Source organism: Cibotium barometz, chromosome 59 (genome assembly GCF_041138505.1).
Source record: "Cibotium barometz isolate CiBa-2024 chromosome 59, ASM4113850v1, whole genome shotgun sequence".
Taxonomy (NCBI): domain Eukaryota; kingdom Viridiplantae; phylum Streptophyta; class Polypodiopsida; order Cyatheales; family Cibotiaceae; genus Cibotium; species Cibotium barometz.
This window is the reverse complement of record NC_141104.1, coordinates 2,980,088-3,004,519: the sequence shown is the minus strand read 5'-3', so window position 1 is coordinate 3,004,519 and position 24,432 is coordinate 2,980,088. Positions and strand designations below refer to the sequence as shown.

At 39.1% G+C, this 24,432-nt stretch overlaps 1 protein-coding gene across 1 annotated transcript; it reads left to right on the top strand.

Moving 5' to 3' along the window:
• The first annotated feature begins 15,401 nt into the window (after positions 1–15,401).
• Positions 15,402–16,957, top strand: LOC147605383 (1-aminocyclopropane-1-carboxylate oxidase homolog 11-like). The gene is made up of 4 exons (XM_086793494.1): positions 15,402–15,716; positions 15,784–16,004; positions 16,075–16,402; positions 16,493–16,957. The coding sequence occupies exons 1-4, from the start codon at positions 15,468–15,470 to the stop codon at positions 16,763–16,765; spliced, it is 1,071 nt and encodes a 356-aa protein (XP_086649620.1). The 5' UTR covers positions 15,402–15,467; the 3' UTR covers positions 16,766–16,957.
• Positions 16,958–24,432: the final 7,475 nt, after the last annotated feature.

Below are 24,432 nucleotides of genomic sequence, written 5' to 3'. Positions count from 1 at the left end.
GAAAATATTCCTCCTTTTTATAGAGCAAAATGTAATCATGACGTTGACTGCATCAGCTCTACATGTGGCAATTTGTGAATGGACGAGATGACATAAGACCTTCAACACGTGCCGTTTGATCCTCAATTTGTGAATCGATGATGACATAAGCCCTTCAACACGTGCCGTTCGATCCTCAATCATGTGACTTCAGCCCTATTATTTGACCTATATAAAGATGGTGCGAGTTTTGTTTCTGCTTTTCTCTGCGCTCGAAATTTTGTCACTTTCCATACCGTCCACGGTGCAAGTTAGTTTTTTCCACGGCCATATCGTCCACGTTGTGATAGGTGCATTCCTGCGTCATTGCTTTCCCCTTATCACACGGTGAATGGATTCCACCCAGATCAGAGAAGCAATGGAGGTTAAGGGTTATCACTTGTACAATGTTGTAGATGATGTGGATGATTTATTGGTAGAGAAGATTGAGGACGAGCCTAGCACCACAGAGCATCTCTTTGATTTGCTGAGGAGGGCTGGGCAAGAGAAATCCCTTTGCCATCTAGAGCCTGTGTCCAATGTTCCTTTTAGTCTGGGAGGAGATTATCAAGGACATGGCAAGGACATCGCTAGAGGGAGAGTGGACAAGCTATGGCAGGTTGGTCGACGGAGAGACCGTCTCTTATGGGTCCATTACATATGTCCACATGTCAAGCCTCACAGTCACCTCATCTCAGAATTCAAGCATGTCGAAGAGGTGGGACACTTACTCAGATGATCAACGTATCAAGATTTGTGTTAACATGTGCCTAGTGCATGGCAGGAAATGCAGATTGCTAGAATATCATTTTGGGTTTGTTGCCTATCTATTTCTTCATGCTGATAAGGAGGATTACACAAAAGAGGAGCTCAAAGGAAGGACTGATAAATCAGAACAGTTCTTTATTTCAAGTGCTCAGTCTGCAGAAGAAGAGGTCTTGGACCTTGTGTCCAAGGAGGAGGAACTTCTTTGCACAAATTTTAATGTGGTAGAGTCTAAGGCCTCCACCATCATTGATGAAGGAACGTCATCCGTCCAGGGGGAGCGATTGACATCCAATTTTAATGTGGTAGATTTTAAGGCCTCCACCATCATTGTGATGAAGGAACATCATTTGTCCATGGGGAGCAATTGACATCCAATTTTGTCATGCCTGGGCTACCGTCCTTCTTAATTAATGGGAAGTATTACCTCCTCCTCTCCCACATTCAAAAACTCTACAATTTTAGGGAGGATTACTATCTTGCTATAATAGCAGACGGTTGTGAAGCTACGTCTGGTGTTCTCGATGTAGAGAATGAGCATATGGATGAATTTCTCGCATTGGACACATCAGTGACAAAAAACTTCTTAGAGGCCCCAGAAGCAATGTCCTTGTGCTTTAAAAAAGCCAAGGAGAATGAAGCTTCTCTTCCTTCAGAGGAAGAATTTCAAGCCCTTTAGCAGGATATGGGCATTTCTGAGTTTGGTAAGGAACCTGTTCCCGAACTTGACCAAGAAAATGAAGAGGGCTCCATCAACCTTTGGGATGCAGTGAAGTTGGAGGAGGATGAGAACCAGAAGGTAAGTTATTGCTTTTGTTAAATGAATTAATTATTTATTTAGTTTGTCTGGTTTAATTCTTATTTCTTCAGTCTGTTTGAATTATTTCTTACTTTAGTTTGTTTCCTATGGGTTCTTTGTCAATGCAGATAGATCTTGACGATGCTGATGGATTTCTCAGACGAGGTGGTGCTGGTTGTGCGGCAAGAGTTGGGCAAGATGCCGCTCTTGCACACTACGTCTCTTCTATCAACAAAAATATATTTATTATATATCATAGCAGGTACTCCAGGGATACAAAGATTCCACTCCTTACACTGAAAGCCCTACCTAGGTTTACAGGGTATGCATTTATACCTTATAATATACATAAAGTCGTGCTTATAGAGAAGTGTGCTGCCATCTGTATCTTTCACTGTAAATCTTCAATATAATGGAATGGTGCAATTTTTTTTAATTTTCAAGTCAAAAAGCTTTACAACTTTCTTCTAAATGTTTACTTCCTAAGTCAAAAATGTTTACAACTTTATTTCAAATACTTTCAGTTTCAAAGTGATGTTTCTACTTCCAAATTCTTCCTATGCGTCTTCGTGTGATGAAGATCTCCATGCTACATGAGGTGCTGGTCTTGTGTGCCAGCTTTCCACTTTAGTGATCTTCTTTGTTTGGCATTATTTTGTGTTGCCCTTGCTAGATTACTCATACATGCCCTTTCCATGGATAATTTCCGCCCAAAAGTGTATCTATAAAACCAGTTAAACATCTCCTTAAGGTAATTCGTAGTACGAGTCTTCCCTCCTCCATGCCGAGTGTTTTTAAAATATACTCCTCTAGCTTGATAGTGAGATTTCTCCATTCCTTGTGTGCTCCACATGTCCATAGAACCATACTCATTCATGAAGTTTGCACCAATGAGTATAAAGAATATGTTGCAAAAAAATTAAGAGAGTCAGTAGTTATTCATACTCGTTTCTTAATATCCAGTAGGAAGGAGAAAATGTGTTTACCATGTAGTGCGTAATGTTGGTTTCACCCCATGTATCAACCATGGACTTCATAAAATTAGAAAGCTGTCTTGAAATTTTTGTTGCTTTCTTTGTGGTTGTTCTGCTTTTGGTCAAAAGTTTCACCATCTTACTGAAGTCAGACCAAACCTTCTCACGTAGAATTACAAGGCTTGAATTGGTGCAGTCAAATGTTGTACATTTGTATAAATCCTTCCACAAGTTCCAAGGCTTGGTTGAGTCCTTGGCATTTTCTGGCTTCTCCAAAAAATTTCTTGCTTTATTTCCACTCATGGACACTTGTTGTGCAACCTCTTGATTCATGTCAGAGGCCTTTTTGTTAATAGTAATCTACACATTGCTACCATGACACCTAATTGAGTTGTGTAGTTGCTCTACTTTAGGAAGAGCTTCTTCTTATCATTCTTTGCCTTGCATGGAAAATGCATAATTTATGTGACACTTGAGCAAACGGTCAAACACACGCATGAATTCATGCAGTGTACAGAAGTGGACATTCTTCAGGTCGAATGGAATTACAGGATTAATTGATGGAGAGCGTGTATCCTTTTGTGCTTATGCCCATGTCATCGTATGCATTCTAAACTTCCTCAATGCCTAAAATGTTAGTTATATCTTTCAATATCTCATTTCCAAGTATCTATTGTACCTTCTTGTAGCATGGATCTCAAACTATGGAAAGAATGCCATGTTTTCTCATGCAGCTACGTAACATATCTCCAATATCTTGAGGACCATTATCACCACACGCATCTTTAAGAAAGCTCCTATAAAATGAACAAACAAAGATTACTTATAGCAGCAGTATTATATAATGAATTAAAACACTATATTCGTGAGTTTGGGAATTTCCCAACTCCCATTTTTTGAATACTAAAAAGGTGGGACCTGGATATAAGTTTTTCAAAACCATATCATGTGACCTATTGTTGGAAAGCGCTTGGAAAATGGAATCTAGTGAGCTTTAGAGCGCTCAATTTGGAGTAACGGTGTTCAAGTTATGATTAATCCAAAGATTTGACCACATGTCCTAAACCTATGGGAAATTCCCATATTCCCCAATATGGTGTTTTAACAAGTTAATGAAAAAAATCAAACAATAGATACGCTCTAATAAGAATAACTTATAACCAAAAATCAAACAAACCTTGCTACATGAATTCTTTGCTTGAGAGCACCACCACCAATTGCAAGTGATGTTGTTCATTGTCCTCTTTCGCTCTCTAGCTCCCATGGGTGTGCTCTTCATACGTGAGATTGTATCCTGTAATTTGAGGATGTGGTCCTCTTTCTCTTTGCTCTCTATCTGTAGCTATAAAATATTATTCTATGCAATTTTAAGAGCTTGTTGCACACTACTCAAAGTGACTTGCAAGCTATGATTTGTGAGTTTAGAAATTGAACCTTCCATGCATCACGTATACTTAAGCATTTGCAATATCCAAGGAGCCCATTCTCACCCTCTCCAACAAAATGAATGAATGAGGATAGGTCTATGAAAGGTCTATGAATGAGGATAGGTCTATGAAAGGTGGAGAGAAATTTGAAGAAGGATCATTAGGATATAAATACCCATCAACCCAAAGATCCACATTACAACAATGACCCTGCTCTCTTCTTTCTTGCTTCTCTTGTGCGTTTAGATGTTCTTTTCTGATAGGTGCATATTCATTCAAGATGCAAATATGCAAGTCTACCTTCCTCACTCGTGATGAATTTTAGGTGTTTGTTATTTCTATGAGTGTAAGATCCCTGACCCCACTGCACAACGAATTTGGGGGTGCTAGGAGCGGAAGTAGCACTTCTTGCACGGGGCAGGGTCCCTATTATTTCACAAAGTGGGCGGAGGCCATAACTTCAAAGAAAGCAAATGCGCAACAACTGCAAAATTTGTATATGAGCAAATCATATCACGATTCGGATGCCCATTGGAATTGGTGAGTGATTGCAGCTCACATTTCATTAATGAGGTGATTAATAAATTGCTTGTAGGATTCTTGGTAATCCATCGTAAATTGTCACCATACTACCCTCAAGTTGAAATATCCCTGCCCCTCCGTGCAATGGATTCGGGGGGTGCGAGCAACAACGGAAGTAGCACTTCTCGCGTGGGGCCCGATCAAGGAAAATAACACTTTCGCAATAACTCTTTTGAAATAAGTCTTTTGAAATAAAAATATCTCTTTTGATGAGAATAACTCTTTTGAAATAAAAATAAATTCTTTATGCATCTTTCTAAGCATAAAATCAAAATTGATGAGAATAACTCTTTTGAAATAAAAATAAATTCTTTATGCATCTTTCTATGTATAAAATCAAAATTGATGAGAATAACTCTTTTGAAATAAAAAATAAATTCTTTATGCATCTTTCTATGTATAAAATCAAAATTGATGAGAATAACTCTTTTGAAATAAAAATAAATTCTTTATGCATCTTTCTATGCATAGAATTTAATTTTAATAGAAATAACACTTTTATAATAAAAATATTTTTACTATGCATTTTTCTATGAATAGAATGAAAATAACACTTTTAGAATACACAAACGATGGGGATTACTCTTTCTGAAGATAAAAATTATTTCACAAAATTTAAGAAAATTTTGCCATAACCTCCTTTGTATGGTTGACCATTTTTCAATTTTTTCCATTTTTAAGTACTTAAAAATTATCCCCAAATGGTTTAAAGCATTCTAAACTAATCGAATTCCACTTTCAAAAGAGAAACAATATGAAAAGTTTAATTCCAACAACTAGATTACTTATCTAGGATAAAGAAAGGCTAAATTTAAGAAGAAGAGAGGGGGAAAGCCTTTCCAGCAAGGCATAGCATCATTTTACATTTTATAACAAAACAAAAATTAGAAAACCATTAAAAGGAATAAGAAAAAGTAGAATTTTCAACTTACACGAATTTCTAGGAGCTTTCCTTTGGCTTGATGGTTTCAGGGATCTACTCTTGTTTGCAACAAGAGTGGCACCAATCTTTAGAAGATGGAATGGTAAAAAACTAATGAATTATTAATAAATTCACAGTTTTTTACTCTGGTTAGAAGTAGAGTAGCAGTGCATAAAACACTATTATCCATTTACAAAGGGGGAGGCTTCATTTATAGGAAAAAGTGAGTCTTTTTCAAAAAGCTGGACCCTTAGGATAAGGCCTTTTAAACAGATTATAATTGATTTCTAATGCACCTTCTGAAAATCTTTTTAAACTTCTATTTCGAGGGAATTTATTTCAATAAGAAGAGATATTTTTCCATCCAAAAATATCTAAAAATTGAATAATCTCTCTCTAGAATATTTTCTCTCTCTAGGTCAAAACAGGATCTTTCTTTTATTTCAGAGAGGGGAATAAATATAAGATCAGAAGGGGAGGTTCTTACACCTACACACCTCAAAATCCGAAGGGAGGAATCTTACAATGAGTGCCATAGTAGACACAATGGAAGATGGTAGATAGCTTGGATCCCAAAGAGAAGCTTGAAAGAGAGACCTATTGCAATGAGAGAAGGGCTTGGGAGAGAGAGTGAGTGAGTGAGAGAGAGAGAGAGAGAGAGAGAGAGAGAGAGAGAGAGAGAGAGAGAATCATTTAGTTGTTGAGTCGGACAGAGAGGAAATGTGATAGTAATCAATGAAGAAAAGAGTTTTAGGTGGGTTTGCTATAAAATATAAATTTTAAATTACTAGCCTATCCAAAAATTCAAATTTAAATTAACCTTTTAATTTTTTGTGCATTTAAAAGTGAAAAAATAAAAAAACATAAGTTTTCCTTGTCTTTTAATGACTTGATTTAGAATTTGTGGGAACTTCAAAAATGCAATGAAAGTGTATTAAACGACATTGTCTTTTAATGACTGTTGATATGAAATTTAGAGAGAACTTCAAAAATGCAATGAAAGCGGATTAAATGTGATTGAAAGTTATTTTGAGACAATTATTTTGAATTGTAATAAAAAATATTTTTGGGGCCCCTATATGGACAAGATTGATGATGTTTCAAGAGTTTTAGTGGCTAGAAAGATAATCCTAGAGTGAAAATCCTAGAGAGGGAAAACTAGAGAGATCCCCTACTTGTAGGGCCAAAAGTAGACATCATTATGAGGTTTGTCTCCTTAAGCCTCAATAAAATTAGTCTTAATTTATTAAAATTAGGGATCCTTACAAGGCCCTTTTTATGTTCAAATGCCCCCTGGAGTAGTTCATGCCGTCCAACTTGTCTTGCTTAGACAAATAGGTGAATACATCACTCTGCTGTTGATTTGCCATTATGCAATAAGAGATGACAAAAGTGTCACAAAACTTTTATAAAGGCTTTAAGTAAAGGGTGCATGCTACGTCGTAGAGGGCTATAAGTTGCCTACATAACGTGTCTCTACGGGGAGTGAAGAGCAATACGTTTTTAAGTGTGTTCTAAAAGGAATATTGAAAAACTCTGTATGAGGGAGTTGTATTTTTGGAGTAGTACAACTTTGTTTCCTTAAGTATTCCGTGATTTTGTTGTTTAGATCCTCAAAAAGTGGCCGAATATGACACGTCATCGTTTTCGCGCTAATTTTTATGATTTTTCGTGGTTTTTGGGTTGTTTTTTGCCTCGATTTCCAGGTCGAATTTTGAGGCTATTGGTCGGAGGCCAAAATGGTCGATTTTGACTTTGGACGAGCGATTCCAAAGTCAAAGAGCTCGATGCCAGCTTTTCGATGAGCCCTAGAGTACCTTCATTGGATATACGGTTTAGGAGATACGGGACTCCAACCCCACAGGTGATTTCCAGAGTCTTAAAAAAACCAATGGATCTCTTTTCACGTCGACGGACTTCACGAGTTTTACAAATTTTAATTTTTTTAAAAAATATGCCGTGAAACCTTAGGTTTCACGACGTGAAAACCTTAGGTTTTCACGTCATGAAACGTTAAATGTTTCACGTCGTGAACCGGACTCCACGGAATATTAAATTCGATTTTTTTAAAACACCGTGAAACCTTAGGTTTTCACGTCGTGAAACATTAAATGTTTCACGCTGTGAACTAGACTCCACGGAATATTAAATTTGATTTTTTTTCACACTGTAAAACCTTAGGTTTTCACGTCGTGAAACGTTAAATGTTTCACACCGTGAACCAGACTCCACGGAATATTAAATTTGTTTTAAAAAAAACTGTGAAACCTTAGGTTTTCACGCCTTGAACCGAACTCCACAGAATATTAAATTTGATTTTTTTAAAAACGTGTGAACTTTCACGGTCGGAATTTTGTTCACGGTCGGAATTTTTTTGCCAAAATTTCATTCACGGCCGTCTAGACTTTCATGTCGGACCTTTTCACAACCAGACTTTCATGTCGGACCTTTTTACAGCGGACTTTTTCATGGTCCAAAATTATTATTTTTTTAAGTCGTGGGAAATACGAATTTCCCTTTTTTAGGGGGGAATATTTTTGAATTTATAATGAAAGGGGTATGGGTATTTTCCCAAAAAAGTAATTGGGAATCAAGAAAGTTAACCTTTTAATGACACCCCTTATACCCTTTATAAATGACCTCCAAAATGGACAATTTGACAACTCATGAGCATCTACTCATTGAATGCTCATTAGCCTTAATGAGTTATGTAAAAAAGTGATTAAGGATTAATCTAAGATCCCAAAGGTTCATGCTAGTCCTTTGGGATGCAGATCTATGCTTTGCCGTAGATGTGGTTGGAGTCTTGCTTGTTCGTCGAACTCTGACCAAAAGTGACGTTACAACAACAACAATAACCCATGATTCACTTAATTTCTCTTAATTTCAGGGCTCCCTCAGCCCTATTGGATTAGGTCCACTAATCCAAGGATTAGGAACGAGGTACATAACATGCCTTTTGGATTATGTAATGCTCTTCCCACTTTTCAATGCATCATGATAGCGACTTACTAAGAATTCTTATGGTAATGGACTAAAAAATCATTTGCGGTACTCTTAAGGATATACCCAAAGTTACATCAAGTGTTTAATAGGAATACTGAGGTGGGAAAATCCTTAGAAAATGAGAAACCTACAAAAAAGGGACATTTTTATACTGACAAAACTTTTATGTAGTCTAACCTTTGGTTTCAAGAAAGCGATCCGCGTAGCCGACAGAAGTGTCAGAAATAGTTTTAGAAAGGCTTTAAGTAAAGGGCTCATTTAAGTAAAGCACTCATGCGATCGGTGCTACCCCATAGAGGGCTGCAAGTTTTGCCTACATAAGGCGTCTCTGCGGGGAGTGAAGCGGGAACTACTTTTGCTGCTAAATATCATTTCCATCCACCCACAAAATGTCTCCCGCTGCCGCCACTCCACCTGCTCACATAGGAGGCGTGAAAGCAATGTTAGATGCCGGCGTGATGGAGGTTCCTGAATCCTACGTGAGGCCTGCGGACGAGCGCCCGACCTTCGACAGAGTCCGTGACAATAACGATCTGGAGATCCCTGTTGTGGACGTATCCGAGGCAGAGAAGCCCGAGAGGTGGGCGGACGTCGTCGACCAGATTGGACAGGCGGAGTGTTGAGATATCGAGCTCATCTAGTGAGGCGGTGGTGGATAGGCGGTGGACACTGATGACCCGCCTAGGGGGTAGGCTCCACACTTACACCACTGGCATGGTTGGTGAGATCATGGGTGATATGCGGCGAGTGGGATGACATGCTGTGTGGTGACAGCCATTCTAGAGACTGGCATAGTTATAGCGCCAGCTCATTTAGTTGGGTTCACACTATAGAGAACCCTAGTATGTATTTGGTTGATTACCTTTCAAATTGTGTGTACTCTTATTTTTGTATATGGTGTGTTAAGTGTTGTGTGAAGAAGAAGAAGATTTTCAGCCTCTCACCTTGCGTGTTCTCTTTTAGGGTTTTGTGAGTGTGTGTGTGCTTGCAACAAGAGCTCAAGCTCTCTTCTCCCCTGCATCTTTTCACATCCATCACAAGCCCACTACATAATCATAGCCACTGATTATTTCACAAAGTGGGCGGAGGCCATAACTTCAAAGAAAGCAGATGTGTAACAATTGCGAAATTTGTATATGAGCAAATCATATCACGATTCGGATGCCCATTGGAATTGGTGAGTGATCGCGGCTCACATTTCATTAATGAGGTGATTAATAAATTGCTTGTAGGATTCTTGGTAATCCATCATAAATCGTCACCATACTACCCTCAAGTTGAAATATCCCTGCCCCCTCCGCGCAATGGATTCGGGGGGTGCTAGCAACGGAAGTAGCACTTCTGGCGTGGGGCACGATCAAGGAAAATAACACTTTCGAAATAACTCTTTTGAAATAAGTCTTTTGAAATAAAAATATCTCTTTTGATGAGAATAACTCTTTTGAAATAAAAATAAATTCTTTATGCATCTTTCTAAGCATAAAATCAAAATTGATGAGAATAACTCTTTTGAAATAAAAATAAATTCTTTATGCATCTTTCTATGTATAAAATCAAAATTGATGAGAATAACTCTTTTGAAATAAAAAATGAATTCTTTATGTATCTTTCTATGTATAAAATCAAAATTGATGAGAATAACTCTTTTGAAATAAAAATAAATTCTTTATGCATCTTTCCATGCATAGAATTTAATTTTAATAGAAATAACACTTTTATAATAAAAATATTTTTACTATGCATTTTTCTATGAATAGAATGAAAATAACACTTTTAGAATACACAAACGATGGGGATTACTCTTTCTGAAGATAAAAATTATTTCACAAAATTTAAGAAAATTTTGCCATAACCTCCTTTGTATGGTTGACCATTTTTCAATTTTTTCCATTTTTAAGTACTTAAAAATTATCCCCAAATGGTTTAAAGCATTCTAAACTAATCGAATTCCACTTTTAAAAGAGAAACAATATGAAAAGTTTAATTCCAACAACTAGATTACTTATCTAGGATAAAGAAAGGCTGAATTTAAGAAGAAGAGAGGAGGAAAGCCTTTCCAGCAAGGCATAGCATCATTTTACATTTTATAACAAAACAAAAACTAGAAAACCATTAAAAGGAATAAGAAAAAGTAGAATTTCCAACTTACATGAATTTCTAGGAGCTTTCCTTTGGCTTGATGGTTTGAGGGATCTACTCTTGTTTGCAACAAGAGTGGCACCAATCTTTAGAAGATGGAATGGTAAAAAACTAATGAATTATTAATAAATTCAAGTTTTTTACTATGGGGAGAAGTAGAGTAGCAGTGCATAAAACACTATTATCCATTTACAAAGGGGGAGGCTTCATTTATAGGAAAAAGTGAGCCTCCAACCAAGCAAACTGATTCTAGAATTTTCCAGATCAGTTTGGTCAATTTTTGACCATTTTTAGGTCAGTTTAGCTTACTTTTTAGATCTAGTTGAAGCAGGAGAGAGGAGAGATAAAAATATCTCATTTTTTGTGAGTTTAAAACTCAACCACACATGTGAAATAGGTGCCTCCTTCATGAGGGGAATTCCCCCACACTGAGGTATCAAAAATGTATCATTTCTCTAAATATCTCTTCTTTTTTAACTAATATTCTTGTCCTTAGTCAACTCTTCATCTTATGTGAGTATTTACTCATTTTTGGAAGATTTTTTTATTTTTTCAATTTATCTCCTCCCTACATTTGGATTAATCTAATTGGCCCCTCAGAAATTTAATCTAAAATTTTTCAAAAATCTGGACCCTTAGGATAAGGCCTTTTGAACAGATTATAATTGATTTCTAATGTACCTTCTAAAAATCTTTTTAAACTTCTGTTTCGAGGGAATTTATTTTAATAAGAAGAGATATTTTTCCATCCAAAAATATCTAAAAATTGAATAATCTCTATCTAGAATATTTTCTCTCTCTAGGCCAAAATAGGGTAAAACAGGATCTTTCTTTTATTTCAGAGAGGGGAATAAATATAAGATTAGAAGGGGAGGTTCTTACACCTACACACCTCAAAATCCGGAGGGAGGAATCTTACAATGAGTGCCATAGTAGACACAATGGAAGATGGTAGATAGCTTGGATCCCAAAGAGAAGCTTGAAAGAGAGACCTGTTGCAATGAGAGAAGGGCTTGGGAGAGAGAGAGAGAATCGTTTAGTTGTTGAGTCCGGACAGAGAGGAAATGTGATAGTAATCAATGAAGAAAAGAGTTTTAGGTGGGTTTGCTATAAAATATAAATTTTAAATTACTAGCCTATCCAAAAATTCAAATTTAAATTAACCTTTTTATTTTTTGTGCATTTAAAAGTGAAAAAATAAAAAAACATAAGTTTTCCTTGTCTTTTAATGGCTTGATTTAGAATTTGTGGGAACTTCAAAAATGCAATGAAAGTGTATTAAACGACATTGTCTTTTAATGACTGTTGATATGAAATTTAGAGAGAACTTCAAAAATGCAATGAAAGCGCATTAAATGTGATTGGAAGTTATTTTGAGACAATTATTTTGAATTGTAATAAAAAATATTTTTGGGGCCCCTATATGGACAAGATTGATGATGTTTCAAGAGTTTTAGTGGCTAGAAAGATAATCCTAGAGTGAAAATCCTAGAGAGGGAAAACTAGAGAGATCCCCTACTTGTAGGGCCAAAAGTAGACATCATTATGAGGTTTGTCTCCTTAAGCCTCAATAAAATTAGTCTTAATTTCTTAAAATTAGGGATCCTTACAAGGCCCTTTTTATGTTCAAATGCCCCCTAATGATCCTTCTTCTTCTCATTTTTATGATCATAGTTTGATTAAAATAAATGGAAAAGTGATCTTTGTTTAATACATAAAAATAGGTAGAAACAAGAAATTATTTCCAATGGCATATGTGAAAAAAAAGCTTATTGTGCCTACTGCAACAATAGTACCTATGTAGCAAGTTGCCTCATTTGTATTAATATCCAATGCTTGAAAAAAAATATTTTTTCCAATCAATGGTAATCTCCTTATAACATACCTGTTTAGGTTGTCATGGACATGTCACACTATTTATGTCTATTGCAATGATGCATGCTAGTACCTTGATGGCTTGTTATGGGCAACCTTCTTACTTTTGAGTACAAAGTGATGTATGTGCAAATAAGGTCCACATTGCAACAGCAATAAAAGACGACAAAAGTGTCACAAAACTTTTATAAAGGCTTTAAGTAAAGGGCGCATGCTACGTCGTAGAGGGCTATAAGTTGCCTACATAACGTGTCTCTACGGGGAGTGAAGAGCAGTACCTTTTTTAAGTGTGTTCTAAAAGGAATATTGAAAAACTCTGTATGAGGGAGTTGTATTTTTGGAGTAGTACAACTTTGTTTCCTTAAGTCGTCCGTGATTTTGTTGTTTAGATCCTCAAAAAGTGGCCGAATATGACACGTCATCGTTTTCGCGCTAATTTTTATGATTTTTCGTGGTTTTTGGGTTGTTTTTTGCCTCGATTTCCAGGTCAAATTTTGAGGCTATTGGTCGGAGGCCAAAATGGTCGATTTTGACTTTGGACGAGCAATTCCAAAGTCAAAGAGCTCGATGTCAGCTTTTCGATGAGCCCTAGAGTACCTTCATTGGATATACGATTTAGGAGATACGGGACTCCAACCACGGGTGATTTCCAGAGTCTTAAAAAAAACCAATGGATCCCTTTTCACGTCGACAGACTTCACGAATTTTATAAATTTTAATTTTTTTAAAATACGCCGTGAAACCTTAGGTTTCACGGCGTGAAAACCTTAGGTTTTCACGTCATGAAACGTTAAATGTTTCACGTCGTGAACCGGACTCCACGGAATATTAAATTCGATTTTTTTAAAACACCGTGAAACCTTAGGTTTTCACGTCGTGAAACATTAAATGTTTCACGCTGTGAACCAGACTCCACGGAATATTAAATTCGATTTTTTTTCATGCCGTAAAACCTTAGGTTTTCACGTCGTGAAACGTTAAATGTTTCACACCGTGAACCGGACTCCACGGAATATTAAATTTGTTTTTTAAAAAACTGTGAAACCTTAGGTTTTCACGCCGTGAACCGAACTCCATGGAATATTAAATTTGATTTTTTTTAAAACATGTGAGCTTTCACGGTCGGAATTTTGTTCACGGCCGGAATTTTTTCGCCAAAATTTCATTCATGGCCGTCTAGACTTTCATGTTGGACCTTTTCATAGCCAGACTTTCATGTCGGACCTTTTTACGGCGGACTTTTTCATGGTCCAAATTTATTATTATTTTAAGTCGTGGGAAATACGAATTTCCCTTTTTTAGGGGGGAATATTTTTGAATTTATAATGAAAGGGGTATGGGCATTTTCCCAAAAAAGTAATTGGGAATCAAAAAAGTTAACCTTTTAATAACACCCCTTATACCCTTTATAAATGACCCCCAAAATGGACAATTTGACAACTCATGAGCATCTACTCATTGAATGCTCATTAGCCTTAATGAGTTATGTAAAAAAGTGATTAAGGATTAGTCTAAAATCCCAAAGGTTCATGCTAGTCCTTTGGGATGCAAATCTATGCTTTGCCATAGATGTGGTTGGAGTCTTACTTGTTCGTCGAACTCTGACCAAAAGTGACGTTACAACAACAACAATAACCCATGATTCACTTAATTTCTCTTAATTTCAGGGCTCCCTTAGCCCTATTGGATTAGGCCCACTAATTCAAGGATTAGGAACGAGGTACATAACATGCCTTTTGGATTATGTAATGCTCTTGCCACTTTTCAATGCGTCATGATAGCGACTTACTAAGAATTCTTATGGTAATGGACTAAAAAATCATTTGCTGTACTCTTAAGGATATGCCCAAAGTTACATCAAGTGTTTAATAGGAATACTGAGGTGGGGAAATCCTTAGAAAATGAGAAACCTACAAAAAAGGGACATTTTCATACTGACAAAACTTTTATGCAGTCTAACCTTTGGTTTCAAGAAAGCGATCCGCGTAGCCGACAAGAGTGTCAGAAATACTTTTATGAAGGCTTTAAGTAAAGGGCTCATTTAAGTAAAGGGCTCATGCGATCATCACAAGAGTTTACTGAGACCTTCTCCCATGCATTGCATCATCACAAAAGTTTATTGAGACATTTTTCCATGTATCGCATGATCTTTCATGTTTAGGTGGCAAGTGTTACAATCCCATGGATCTCCTAAACACAAGACACATGAAATTAGTACAAACGCCCATATAGGGATGATGGCTAGCTCACCTTCCAATTTGAGGTTTTGTGCTTTGAACCACCCTTGAGGAGCAAGGGGCTAAGGTCTAACTCCCAAAGGTTCATGCTAGTCCTTTGGGATGCTTTGCCACAGATGTGGTTGGAGTCTTGCTTGTTCGTCGAACTCTGACCAAAAGTGACGTTACAACAACAACAATAACCCATGATTCACTTAATTTCTCTTAATTTCAGGGCTCCCTTAGCCCTATTGGATTAGGCCCACTAATCCAAGGATTAGGAACGAGGTACATAACATGCCTTTTGGATTATGTAATGCTCTTGCCACTTTTCAATGCATCATGATAGCGACTTACTAAGAATTCTTATGATAATGGACTAAAAAATCATTTGAGGTACTCTTAAGGATATGCCCAAAGTTACATCAAGTGTTTAATAGGAATACTGAGGTGGGGAAATCCTTAGAAAATGAGAAACCTACAAAAAAGGGACATTTGCGTACTGACAAAACTTTTATGCAGTCTAACCAACCTTTGGTTTCAAGCAAGGGGCTCACGCAGCCCACAAGAGTGTCAGAAATACTTTTAGAAAGGCTTTAAGTAAAGGGCTCATTTAAGTAAAGGGCTCATGCGATCGGTGCTACCCCGGGGAGGGCTGCAAGTTTTGCCTACATAAGGCGTCTCTGCGGGGAGTGAAGCGGGAACTACTTTGGCTGCTAAATATCATTTCCATCCACCCACACAATGTCTCCCGCTGCCGCCACTCCAGCTGCTCACACAGGAGGCGTGAAAGCAATGTTAGATGCCGGCGTGACGGAGGTTCCCGAATCCTACGTGAGGCCTGCGGACGAGCGCCCGGCCTTCGACAGAGTCCATGACAATAACGATCTGGAGATCCCTGTTGTGGACGTATCCGAGGCAGAGAAGCCCGAGAGGTGGGCGGACGTCGTCGACCAGATTGGTCGAGCGTCCGAGGAGTGGGGATTCTTTCAGGTAATGAGCTGATCAAGTAGCTTGCCGCCCAACGTCGACTGCTCATTGTTTTTCTTCTTCTTGTTAGGTGGTCAATCATGGGATAGATGCAGAAAAGATTTTAAAGGCAGTCCGCCGCTTCTACGAACTCCCCACGGCGGCGAAAAGCCAGTTGCCCTTCAGCGATGCCCACAGCGGTGTCACCTTTGCAACGGGCACGGGCGCCACGCGCGACTGGAAGGACGCGCTCGTCATCAGGCGGCGGCCAGGCGTCTGCGACGGCTTCCCCATCGCACCGGAGGTCATGAGGTAGTTCCTGCGCTCTATGATCCTAGCTATGCTGTCGAGGCCCTAATCATTACATGACGTGCACCTGCAGAGAGGAGGTCCTCGAGTACCAGGTCGGGCTCGACAAGCTCGCCGCACTTCTCTACCAGGCCATCTTCGAGAGCCTCGGACTGAGCAAGGAGCACGTGCGAAGCGGAGAGCTGCCCGGGCTGGAGCGCCTTGTACTGGTGTGCAACTTCTACCCTCCGTGTCCCGACCCTAGCGTTGTGTTCGGACAGAGCGCCCACTCCGACCTCAACAGCCTCACGCTCCTCCTCCCTGACGCCGTCCCCGGACTCCAAGTCCGCAAGGGGGACTCCTGGGTGGCGGTCAAACCCATCCCCAACGCATTCGTCATCAACATAGGTGACCAGATCGAGGTACCACCTCCTCCTCTCTCAGCTCGAACACATAATTAGAAAGCCTACTCGCATGTAACAAGGGTTCTTCGCCCTCTTCTGTGCGTGCAGATCATGACCAACGCTAAGTACAAAAGTGTAGAGCACAGAGTCGTCGTTAACAAAGACAAGCCCAGAATCTCTCTAGCCGGTCTGTTCGGTCCTTGCGAGGACGTGACAGTGAGCCCTCTCCCTGCGCTCTGCAGTGAAGATAATCCACCCTTCTTTAGAGAGGTTGTGTTCAACGACTATCTGTTGAACTACTATGTCAAAGGGCTCCCGCTCTATAAGACCACCTTGAACTACGCTGGCGGCAACTACCCCGAGAAACCTTCGGTCTCCTAATCTGCTGCCCATACAATGCATGATTTTCTAGTGCATAATATGACTGAATCTGAAAAGTGTGTGTTGGCGTTTTCTTTTTCCCGTCTCTAAGTAATATGTAACCGTTCCCATAAATAACCGTTTCTAAGTAATATGTAACCGTCTCTAAGTAATATGTAACCGTTCCCATAAATAAAGTTCTCACTCACGATTTGATCTTGTGACTTTACTTCTATGTTAAGAAGTGAAAACAACTAATTGAGAAAACCATTAACAGCAATTAAAAATCACATTCATACAAAAGCCAAGAAACAGATTATCATATTGAATAATGGCATTGATAAAAAACTCCAGAAAAAGCAACATCGTACTTGAGAGAGAGAGAGAGAGAGAGAGAGAGAGAGAGAGGAGAAGGAGAGAGAGAAACATTGTTTTTGTGTGCAATGAGGAGAGAGAGAGAGAGAGAGAGAGAACGACCTAGGGTAAGTCACAAAGAGGATGTAGTCAGTCGTTTTTATTTATTTTGTTAAAGTTACTAGTTAAGCTACCTTGGTATATGCATCCGAATAAACATTGCTACATACGTCAAAATGAACATTCCAGCATTTATTGTGACATATATTTTGACACTTATTTGAACGATGTTTCCCACAATTTTATAGCGATGTTTTTTTCGATGCGCATATAGATGATCATATATTTTACAAGCAATTCGTTCTTCGTTGAAAAAAACGCCAGTATTTGCTTGTCTTGTACAGGGATTTCACTGAATAAACGAGAACATGTGAACATGTTAATAACATATGTTAATAACACAAAAAATCTTGTGATCACATGTTATATTCACAAAGCTTTCACAAGGGCCCAAAAAAATTATCTTTGTGGGGCATAAAAAATCTTCTTAGGTGGCCACTGACCTGCTATTATGTGAAGATGGTAACATGAGAAAATGTGAATAGCTTATTCCCATGTGTAGCCAAGCTTTTAAGGGGTTCCCAAATGGCAAGTGACCTGTTATTTTGTGAACGGTAACATGAAAACATGTGAATAACTTGTTCACATGTGTTATTATCACCAAAAATCTTGTGATCACGTGAATATTAAATCCCTGGTCTTGTAGAAGTGAATGCCTACCAAAAAACTCCCATATACCCTATGGTATTAAAGCCCCATGTTCCTACGCCCATACCTAGCATGGTATGTCTGGCACGATCAAGAAAGGGTTTCTTCTACTACTACCATGTCAAAATAAAATACAAGTTGATTCTAGAAATTCACAAAAATAAACCCAAAAAACACCCAAAATAATGGTGAAAAATAACGCTGAGATTAAGGCATGAATCCTTTACCTCAATTCCATGTACAAAAAAAAAAACAAACTCAGGTTTATCCCATGCTGAATCGAGGTAGGAGTCCCTTGTATGTTTAGCCTTTGTGTAGGAGTTTGGTTTATAAAAGAGAGTGTGCTTTTGTGTGTTTAAAAAAGATAGCTCACTACTTTTAACTAAAACAAGTCGCTTAACTTTAGGTGTCTTATTTATGGATGTAAAGCTTCAAAAAAAAGGCTCTTTTTAGCTTCAAAAGCACACAATTAGGCTTAAAAAAACACCCAATCAAGGGCTCGGGAAAAGATAGGTTCAACTTAACCTAGAACTTGTTCAATTTCTAGAAAATCCTTCTCGAATTGAGGGAAGAAGGAAAAACACCTCCTCAAAAATTTCAAGATTTAGTTATATTTAGATTTAAGTATAAAGAAAAAGCTTGTTCAAGATTACAATTCCCTCTTCAATTTCTCAAACCGGGAGGTCGTGACACACATGCACACACACACACACAGAGACCTCACTCTATCTTTGGCGGCGGTGATCAGAAAGAGACTCACATCATGAAATTCTTCACACGTGATTTTGCTGCATTCTCATCTCACCAAAAAGGGTGCTCTGGATTGTGCTTTTTTCCCACACATATGGCATCTCTTTACCCTACGTGCTTAACTTCCTCTTCCCAACAGGATTCTGTAGGCCTTGTACCACCTTCTAGGCCGTCCTTGTACCTGGTGCTCTACCATAGCCTCGTTCAGTGTTCACCAAAAACCCAGAAATAGTGACAATGAAACTGCAAATATTTGGAGTTCACTTGTAAAAATTACATTTGTAATTTTTCAAAAACCACATAATTTGAGTCCTAAAGTGAATCTCTTACAAGAGTAGGTAAGTTCAAGGTTTTTCATAGCACTAAATTGAACTGCAAAGGTTTTACATGGTATGATATTTTTAAAAGAGGATTTTCTAAGGTTTTGGGAGGTCGATGTCTCTACTGTAGCAACATGTGCTGCAGCCCTTCGTCTATTCTGTAATCCGGTCATCACTACGTTTAGAGGGACCATATGGATGAAGCTATCTCTTACACTCAGCAAGTTAATGTTGGTGGTAGGATTAGCTTCACAAACTTTTCCAGTTGTGCATACTCTCAACGAGATGACGACATACAATTCTTATACATGTGGTCAATTCCACACCTGATGCATAGTTGGGTTAGGGTGGAAGCACTTTACGGGATTACTTGCTAGCCCTTTTTTGATCGGACACTCACCTACGCGATGAGGTCCCACACAATGATAACATTGCATGGATGGTTGTTTAGCCATAGAGTTCATGTCCCATCTAGTCAACCTCCTTCACATAGTGGCTTGAAATCTAGGAGGGTGGAGCGTTCGATTCAAGAAGCTCAAAGGTGGGTTTTTCAACAACTTCCCCCTCATCACCTTCTTCAAAAAAATTTGTCAAGGTTAGATCATGGAAATTTTAAAGGTTGACAGGGGTGATTCGAGGTTGTAGGGTTGAGGTGGAAGTACAGGGGTGATTCGAGGTTGTAGGGTTGAGGTGGATGTACAGGGGGTGGTAAGGGCATTTTTGGTACCCTAAGGATTCCTATCTCGGCCACTTTCTGGCTTGGTGGAGAAGCGTTATAAAGTGCAGGTGTGCTGGCAAGGCCATCGGTTGCTTGGGTTTTGCTACATGGCTTGAGGCACAGCTGGGGCTTGAGTACCTCTTTGCTGATAGCAATTTGCAATTTCATGGACTACCCCATCTTTGGCAATATGTGTAGTAGAGGGTAGGATGAGGTCTAAGATGTGGACACTCCATGCTAGTATGGTTAGCTCGACAAATCGAGCACCACACTTCCCCTCTTGGGATTGTTAATCCCATTTGGATTAACACCATGATCCTCAATTGAAGACATTAATAAGTGTCATGTAAAGGCACTATAAAGGTTGTACATTATGAGACATTGGACACCCAAGGCCTAGTTAGTAAGTTTTGGGTGCCCAAGTGTGAATAAGGAACAATTGTATATAAGGTATTTTCTCATAACGAAAGGAGACAATCCCCTTTGTGCTATTGAGAGCTCTTCCTTTGTACTTGTGAGAGAGTGAGGAGTGAGAGCATTCTAGCATTGTGCCTCCCTCATGCTTGTGTGCTTATGCTTGTATGAGAGAGTGAGAGAGAGTGTGATTGGCCTATGTGATGGTGTGAGCAACTCCACCGGTGACAGTGTGGAGGTGGAGCTTAGAGTTTGGAGCATACATGTGAGCTTGGAGCATACATGTGAGCTCAAAGCATTGGTAAGTACCCCATGACATTTGTGTTTCATTGCTCATCCATTAGGTGAATGTGTAGAGTTCCCTCTCGGAGGTGTGGTTTAGCATAACATTTTTGGCGCCAGGGAAACACCTTTGTTTCTTCCATACTCTTTGAGTTTCAGCTCCCATTGCATAGTATTCATTGTTGCCTTTGCATTTTGGTAATGCATTGTGTGGAAAATGGAAGGATAAGGTGTGTGTGGTTGAGAAGAAAATTATAGATTTGATGCTGTGAATGTTATGGAAAGTAGTTTTGGAAAGGATTCATTGGTTACTCTTAATAAGTTTGATGTTAGCACCATAAAAAAAAACACCAATGTGAAGAAGCAAGTTGTGTGTTGTTCTCTTCTTTTTTCAAAAACTCAAAAAAATAAAAAACATAAGGGACCATTGATTGAGCCAGGAACTTGCATTTCATCCCCTAGCATTGGCACAATCTAATTTTCATCAATTGGATAATTATTATGCAGCCAAGACTACAAATTGCCGATGCGAAAAACTTCAAGTGAATGTGTAAGAAGTTGTTCATGACGTGAACCATTTTCTTGCAATTTCACATCGTGAGTCGCTCACAAAATCAGCGTCGGGATTTTAGCCAGAAATTACGGGATTACATTCTAAAATTAGAAACCCTTATCCTGACACCTCTGACACGATTAAATTCACCAAAAATTGGATCACGTGAAAGTGCAGTAGACTTTCACGACGACGTGAACCATTTTTGAAGTAGTTCACGGCGTGAAACACTTTCAAAGTACTTCATGGCATGGAACACTTTTTGTTTCACGACGTGAACTCAATCTTGCAGTTTCACGAGAAGACCAAAACCAACAAATTGACAAAACTAAGGCTATGAGGGTCTGATAAAGAAGGAACTTAATCTTAAGGAGAAAGATTAGATCACGTGAAAGTGCAGTAGACTTTCAGGACATGAACCATTTTTGAAGTAGTTCACGGCGTGAAACACTTTTCACTCACGACGTGAACTAAGTGTTTCACTCACGGCGTGAAACACTTTTCACTCATGACGTGAACTAAGTCTTGCTATTTCACGTCGTGAAACACTTTTTGTTTCACGACGTGAACCATTTGTTCTGTAGTTTCATGATGTGAACCGTCTTTTCACGACGTGAACTAAGTCTTGCTATTTCATGACTCCTAAATAGAGCAATAAAACTAGGAATTGAATCAGTTTGGGTTGGATACTATCTTATCAAATCATACATACATGCACTTAAGATCTGGAAAACTCATCGGAGATGATCTTATTCCTGACGATAATGCATCAAATCATCCAAGAACTTCTTATCAAAGAAGTGTGGGATCGGAAAAGTCAAGCACACACTTAAGTGTCTTGAGAAACCTGACCACCGCAAAAACCAGTAGTGAGGAATCCATGGACGAAGGGCTGAGATACACTGGATTTGGGGAAGGTGACAAACCACACTCTCCAACCAAGTCCAGTGGGATCATTGATCAAGCTCGGGGATTTTTTAGTCTCCAAACCAGTCATGATGAAGAAGGGCAATCTACAGGCATGGGTCCGTCAACTAGCGCTGAACTTAGTCCAAGACAAGAAGGGCCATTCCAGACATTGATTTCTAGGCTTTCAAATATTGGCACCCCTCAAATTAGATGAGATATGGAAAGTGCAATTAGGATAGGTCAAATATTATTTCCCACCACCGAGAAAATGGAATTGGACTTCCAACGAAGTGAGGTGGAACGACAACTTCGAGAATTGAGCTTAAGAAAAAAAGAGCTTGATACTTGTAGAACAAGAGCTGAGAGAAAGGAGACATATAATGATAACCATCTCCAATCACGAGGAAAGGAATCTGAAATTGCTACAGGTAGAGGCGATGGGGATATTCCGAACCTAAAACCCATGAATGAGGAATCCATAATGGAGGAAGGGGATACAACCAAAGAAGAAGAGGGTAACATAGCCAACTTGGCTATAGAAGTCGAGGACTGGCTCTATACCAACAAGAAGGACATAGAGCTAATGATCAATCACCCTACATTCTTACAAGATATGGAGCTCTTAATTACACAAAGATGCATAGAGGCTACTATTGGGGAATCCCACTAGGATACCACAATCGGACAAGTCCACGAACCTGAGATACCAAGAAGAGCCAATATGGGTAGGGGACGAGGTCTAGGAAGGGGAGGAGCAATTCCCTAGAGACCTAGAAACGATCCAACCATGGAACTTATTGGAGCATCAAGGACAGACTTGTTGAATATAGCAGCTGAGATGGGTAGGGGGATGGTCAAGGAGTTGGGTTCTACTCTAGAACCTCGACCTTCCCAGATGAAACCCCATATTATCTCAAAACTTGTCCAAAAATTCTTTGGGGATGGAGATCCTATCCAGCATGTAGAGATTTTTGAATCAACATGTGAAACCTACGGACCGGTTAGTGATGTGACCATGATACATGCTTTTTCGCTCATCGGTGGTTTAGAACCCTTAAGCCTGAGGACAAGGTTAACTTCACCAGGTTAAAAAATATTTTTGTGCCCAGCTTTGCACGTAGTGGTGACAGGTGGAGCCCTGTGGGCCCACTACATAACATCAAACAGAAGGAAGATGAGTCTATAAGAGACTATGTTTCTAGCCTAAAACACTTGAATTCAAGATGCAAAATTCAAGAAAGATTGATAGATGATCAATTGTTACCTTGTTTCAAGAGAGGGGTTAGAGACCATAAAACGCATGATTACTCATGCTGCAAATTGGTAATCGAATACAAAGATAACACGTTAGAATTGCCACACAACCTAAGGATGCTAGAACATCAACAACAACCATGACTTCGCGTGTCTCGAGTCATCAAGAAATTGGAACTCGAAGCAAACAAGTCGGACATATGACTGTGGGATGAGCTCAGCAATGCCATATTAGAGAAATTAAAGGTAAGGGAAGGAAGAGAGATGTCGGGCCATGGGCATAGTCACCTTTACCCCCGTAGGGAACTGGTGTGGTGCTCCATGTGGAGACTAAACCATACCACCACTGAATGTCTGCAGTTAAGGGCAAGACCATTAGTGTATTGTGCACCTTGTGTAAAATTGGGCAATCATAACACATCATCGTGTAGATTTTCAAGGTGTCAAAATATAGCACAACTTCAAACAAATAGAGTCCCACTGGCATTGCCGGCACCACCTGTGCAAACCATTGCCACACTGTTGTATAACTGAACCCTTCTTACTTCCCTAAGGGAATGTTTCGGTTACAAGATGCTTCACCCTTGCCACCACCAATTCTACCGCCATAACCACCATAGGCCAAGATCAATTAAGTAGTGATCGAAGAGCCATGAGAAGATATTGAACTGGCAGAGGAACTAGAATTTAGTGGGGAATACTATGAGGATATGGGTGATGTCACGCCAGAGTATTATGTCCTATAGAATAACAAGCCAGTACCTCTGTTTCAAACCACGGTACAATGGAAGGGCAAGGAAGTCAACTCAAATCTGAGAAGAGGACCTTTACAATGCTATGGCTGTGGTGGTGGGCCACCTCGAGTAGCCAAATGCCCAAATAAGAATATGACTCATACACACCAACCACAACAAGTGGTGTGGTGACCACATCATGACATGCCAGTGCTCACTTGCACTAAGTGTGGACTTGATCATCTGATCAAAGAATGTCCCTACCAAGTAAGTGGTTCAGCTTCTACTACTAATCGGGCCACCATTTTGCTGTGTTGACTTTATCTATGAGATCAAACATACGGATTGGTTATCACCCATTGTGATACGGATTGGTTATCACCCATTGTGATAGTGCCTAAAAAGAATGGAAAATTGAGAGTATCTATCAATCTTAAGAAAGTAAATGCAGCCACTCGAAGGGACCATTACCCACCCGAACATGTCTTGGAAAGAGTGGCTGGAAGGGAAGCATAAAACTTCTTGGATGGGTTTTCATGGTACAATCAGGTGTCCATAGGACCAGAAGACCAACCAACATAAGACTGCCTTCAATACCATGTGGGGAACATTCGCTTACAAGATCATGTAGT

What these genes read in the sequence shown, in the direction of transcription:
- LOC147605383 (XM_086793494.1), top strand. Translation starts at nt 15,468, where the DNA reads ATGTCTCCCGCTGCCGCCACTCCAGCTGCTCACACAGGAGGCGTGAAA. An exon ending in AGGAGTGGGGATTCTTTCAG is followed by an intron (nt 15,717 to 15,783) that starts GTAATGAGCTGA and finishes TCTTCTTGTTAG; the next exon opens with GTGGTCAATCATGGGATAGA. An exon ending in ATCGCACCGGAGGTCATGAG is followed by an intron (nt 16,005 to 16,074) that starts GTAGTTCCTGCG and finishes GTGCACCTGCAG; the next exon opens with AGAGGAGGTCCTCGAGTACC.